The sequence below is a fragment of the Medicago sativa genome, chromosome 1 (genome assembly GCF_051527215.1).
Source record: "Medicago sativa cultivar Bolivia chromosome 1, Bolivia_mono, whole genome shotgun sequence".
Lineage (NCBI taxonomy): Eukaryota > Viridiplantae > Streptophyta > Magnoliopsida > Fabales > Fabaceae > Medicago > Medicago sativa.
Genome location: NC_140749.1, coordinates 76499785 through 76503710, shown reverse-complemented (window position 1 = coordinate 76503710; position 3926 = coordinate 76499785). Strand labels below are relative to the sequence as shown.

At 41.6% G+C, this 3926-nt stretch overlaps 2 protein-coding genes across 2 annotated transcripts; both read right to left on the bottom strand.

Annotated features, from left to right (window-relative positions):
* On the bottom strand, positions 1 to 1149 carry LOC146957551 (uncharacterized). The gene has a single exon (XM_085750741.1). The coding sequence runs from the start codon at positions 1147 to 1149 to the stop codon at positions 1 to 3; it is 1149 nt and encodes a 382-aa protein (XP_085606867.1).
* Positions 1150 to 1303: 154 nt separating this feature from the next.
* On the bottom strand, positions 1304 to 2923 carry LOC146957550 (uncharacterized). Its single transcript, XM_085750728.1, has one exon. The coding sequence runs from the start codon at positions 2921 to 2923 to the stop codon at positions 1304 to 1306; it is 1620 nt and encodes a 539-aa protein (XP_085606854.1).
* Positions 2924 to 3926: the final 1003 nt, after the last annotated feature.

Below are 3926 nucleotides of genomic sequence, written 5' to 3'. Positions count from 1 at the left end.
TCATTGAAGGTACGATTGTGGGGGTTCTGGTTGCCGCAGAAAAAAAAATTTGAAATATTTTTGGGCTTTATCTTGAAGGATAGTGCTATCTGAGGTGGTAATACCATTAGGAAGTTGGAGCCTATGGATTCTGTTTTTCTTCCTTCTAATGATAGTTTGAGCATGGAAGAAGGAGCTGTTTTTATCGCCAAATTTGACCCATTGTTCGCTTGACTTTTGATACCAAAGCATTTCTTCTTGGAAAAGGATGTGGTTGTATTCTTGTTGCAACTCTTTTTCAAGGAGGGTGTGTCGAGAGGAATCAACTCTCTCCAAATAATTTTGAACGCCCTTGAGACGACTTTCAACACGCTTTTTCCTTTGAAAAATATTCCCAAAGACTTCTTGATTGAAAATGATGGAGTTTTCCCTGACTTTGTTGAGAGATGCGATAGTGTTTTGGTTGGTGGAGGTCCAAGAATTTCTAACAACATCAGCATAGTCACTATGATCAATCCATGCTGCTTCAAAGCGGAAAGGTCGAGGTCCACGAGCTAAAGGGAGCCCACCAAAGCGGAGGAGGAGAGGATTGTGGTCTGAATGCAGTCTACAAAGAACCTCAACGAAGGCTTCAGGGAAGGATATACGCCAGTCAACATTTGCAAGTCCTCTGTCAAGTTTATTTGAGAGGATACGAATGCCGTTGTTGTTTCTATGCCAAGTAAATCGACCACCAGTATTTGTGAGGTCCAGAAGGTTACAGTTATTCATGAAATTTGAGAAGAGGGCAGCCCTGTTGTGATGGAAGGTGCCTCCTCTTTGATCACTAGGGAGAAGAGTCTCATTAAAATCACCTATGATCATCCACGACACGTCAATGGTTTGGTTGATGTTCATAAGGTAACTCCAGAGATTAGGTCGCATAACAGGGTTAGGGCTTGCATATATGCAAGTGCAAGCAGTGATGGCATTGTTGCGGCTGATGGAGAAGGTGATGGAGTGTTGATTGTAGTCTAGAACAGTTGAGGTAATGTTGGTAGCTGACTGTTGAAGGAGCCAAATTCCTCCAGAGTGTCCATTGGCTTCTATTATGTGAATAGGGGCGTAGCCATTATTTGTCCAAAAAGAGGAGAGTCTGTTGAAAGGAATATGAGTTTCGTAAATAGCCATGAAAGTTGGGTTGTACTTTCTAATCAATTCTTTCAGGTGTCTTCTGGCATTGTTATTGTGAGCCCCTCTGATATTCTAAGAGAGGATTGCATTATCTAGGAGAGCATCCATAACAAAACTAGGAGACAGAAAGTACAAAAAGGAAGTGTAAAGATTACGTGACCATATCTTCTTCATTATTCCCATGGGAGTCATGATTTGCTTCACTTTCATTATAATCCACTTGAACATCCTCACTGATGTCGCAAATATGAGTGGTATTGTTGAGTTCAGGGTGCGATGAGAGGTTGTTATTCATGGGGGTAAGGATGGGATTTTCTTTAGGGTTGGAATCATTAAACTTTGTTTGGTCTTTGTTGTGTGGGGTCGGGGCAGTGTCCATATGGTCCTTAGGGTTTCTTGGGGGATTTTTGGCTACATATGACGGCTTGACAATCTTTTTGGAAGTGTCAGTTACTGACTTTGTGTTGGGCTTGTTGATTGGGGGAACAAAGGAATATTCTATGGATGGGTCAAAATAGTTTTCCTCTTGTCGCCTTCTTTTAGGGTCATTTGTGGTTTTATTGGCACGTGTGGTATCAGTGGGACTAGGGCGTGGGGGAAATATTTGGTTTTGTGGGCCAGGTCTTGATTTTTGGTTCATTGTTGACAAAGCAGTAAAACGGTTAGCTTTAGAGGTAACGGTTTTTGGGGAGAATAATGTGGAGTTATTGGTTGATCTCTTTTTTCTAGTGACTAGGAGCCAATCACCATGAAGTTCTTTATTTCCTTCATCATTGGTAATTATTACTCCATTATTTGCTGGTAAATCATTAGGAATAACAATTAATGCCTTACCGTTTTGGGATTCTGACATTGATGGAGACTGAGTCACGGCTGGGATGGACTGACTCGGCTGCTGACTGCTTCCATGGTGGTTGGCGGTGGTTTGTGACTGTGGAGATTCAGTGGAAGCGGTTCTGTTTGGTGTGTTGGTGCAATTTCGTCCCAGATGGCCATAGCAACCACAGTTAGTGCATATTAGATGGAGACCCTCATACTGAACTTTATACCAATGACCATTTACCCAAATCTTTCCAACGACTGGCAGTGTGAGATCAATTTCGACACAAACTCTTGCAAATTTACCTCTCTCAACCTTCAATGTGTTAGTGTCCACTTTAATTGGACGACCAATTGCTGAAGCCATTGCAAGAAGGAAACTCTCATCATAATAAACCAAATTCAATCCTGGAAAACGAACCCAAACCACGGTGCGTTCCACTTTAGCATTTGGTGAAGCAAATTCAGGGGACCAATGTGTGACTGCTAAACAGTGGTCGTAAATTAGCCATGGTCCACCGGTGATTACTTTTTCTTTGTCCGCGGCTTGATCAAACTTAACCATGTAAAAGCTGTTGTCGTTATCCATGATTTCGAATCCTCCTTGGAGTTTCCATATTCTTTGAAGTCGATCTCTCATGATATTGTATCCAAGGTTCTTTCCTAACAGCTTGACAACAAGGGCGTCCTTCCATGGCGTGCAGAGTTCTTGGAAGACCGTAGGTTCCAGGTAAACTTTAGGGAGGAGTCGGTTGCCATCTTCAAGTTCGATTCGAACCAATTGTTTTTTGATCATATCCTCTTTCTCGCGGATTGGTATTTCTTGGGAGGATCCTAGGAGTTTTTCACGAAAAGAAGGCTTTGGGGTTGTAGGCTTAAGGGGGTCAGGTGGCTTTTTTGTGTTTTGCAGGTTTGGATCACCTTGAGCGGAGAAGACAAACTCATAGCTCATGGCACTCATTTTTTCTAACATGATAGGAGTTTGAATCTGTTTCTAATTCAAATGCTCATAAGTATTATTCTTAAGTGGGGGAGAAATATTATTATTAGTAGAAATAATTAATTAAAAGGGGAAAGAGTAGGATTGTGGTGAGAAGAGCAATTAGGGAAATAATAAAATCTGTAAGTGAGAAAGAAAAGTTAGAACGCGTACAACTGAGAAAAGAGGAGAGAAAGAAGAGAAGTCAGAGATAACCCTAAGAACGAAGAACGCGGCTGTTGGATTTCAGGAAGATAATCTAAGGTAAGGGTGGGACTAACTCTCATTATTAACAAGTCTTGATTCATAGGAAGTGGTCAATTGTTGTAGGTTTAAGGGATTGGGATTAGGTCAAAAATCATTAAAAATGGAGGAATTAAGTGAACTTTGATGTAGTTTGATGTAAAAAGATGTTAATTAGTCATAGAAAACGTTTAGATGTTGATTTATAATGAATTGGGGGCCTGGGTAGTGAGAATTGGATGACTGAGATGTGTTGCAGAGCTGCGACAGAACCCTGTTCTGTCATCGCTCGCAAATGCGAGCGTTCCCACTCGCAACTACGAGCAACCCCGTTGAGCTCGCCATTGCGAGTAGCTTTCCTCACAACTGCGAGTAACCCCTTAGCTCGCACCTGCGAGCAATGTTGTGCGCAGCTGCGAGTTCCCCTGATGAACTCGCCATTGCGAGTAGTTTAGCTCGCCACTACGAGTTAGTGCAGTACAGACCTGCTGTTTCGTAAATTGTTGCAGTTTTGACTTGTTTCCTTGATGGAATAGGTTCTGATGTATAAATGAAAAATGTTGTTGATTTAATCGTTGTTCCAGTAGATGTTGTTTGATGTGATGAAATCCTTGTGAGTAATTATTAATGAATTTAACATGAAAAATGAAGTTGTTGCATTTAGAGTCGAGTTGATGCATAGTCAGCGATGGGGGCTTAATGCCCAACAGGTTCTTATGACCTTAGCGATGGG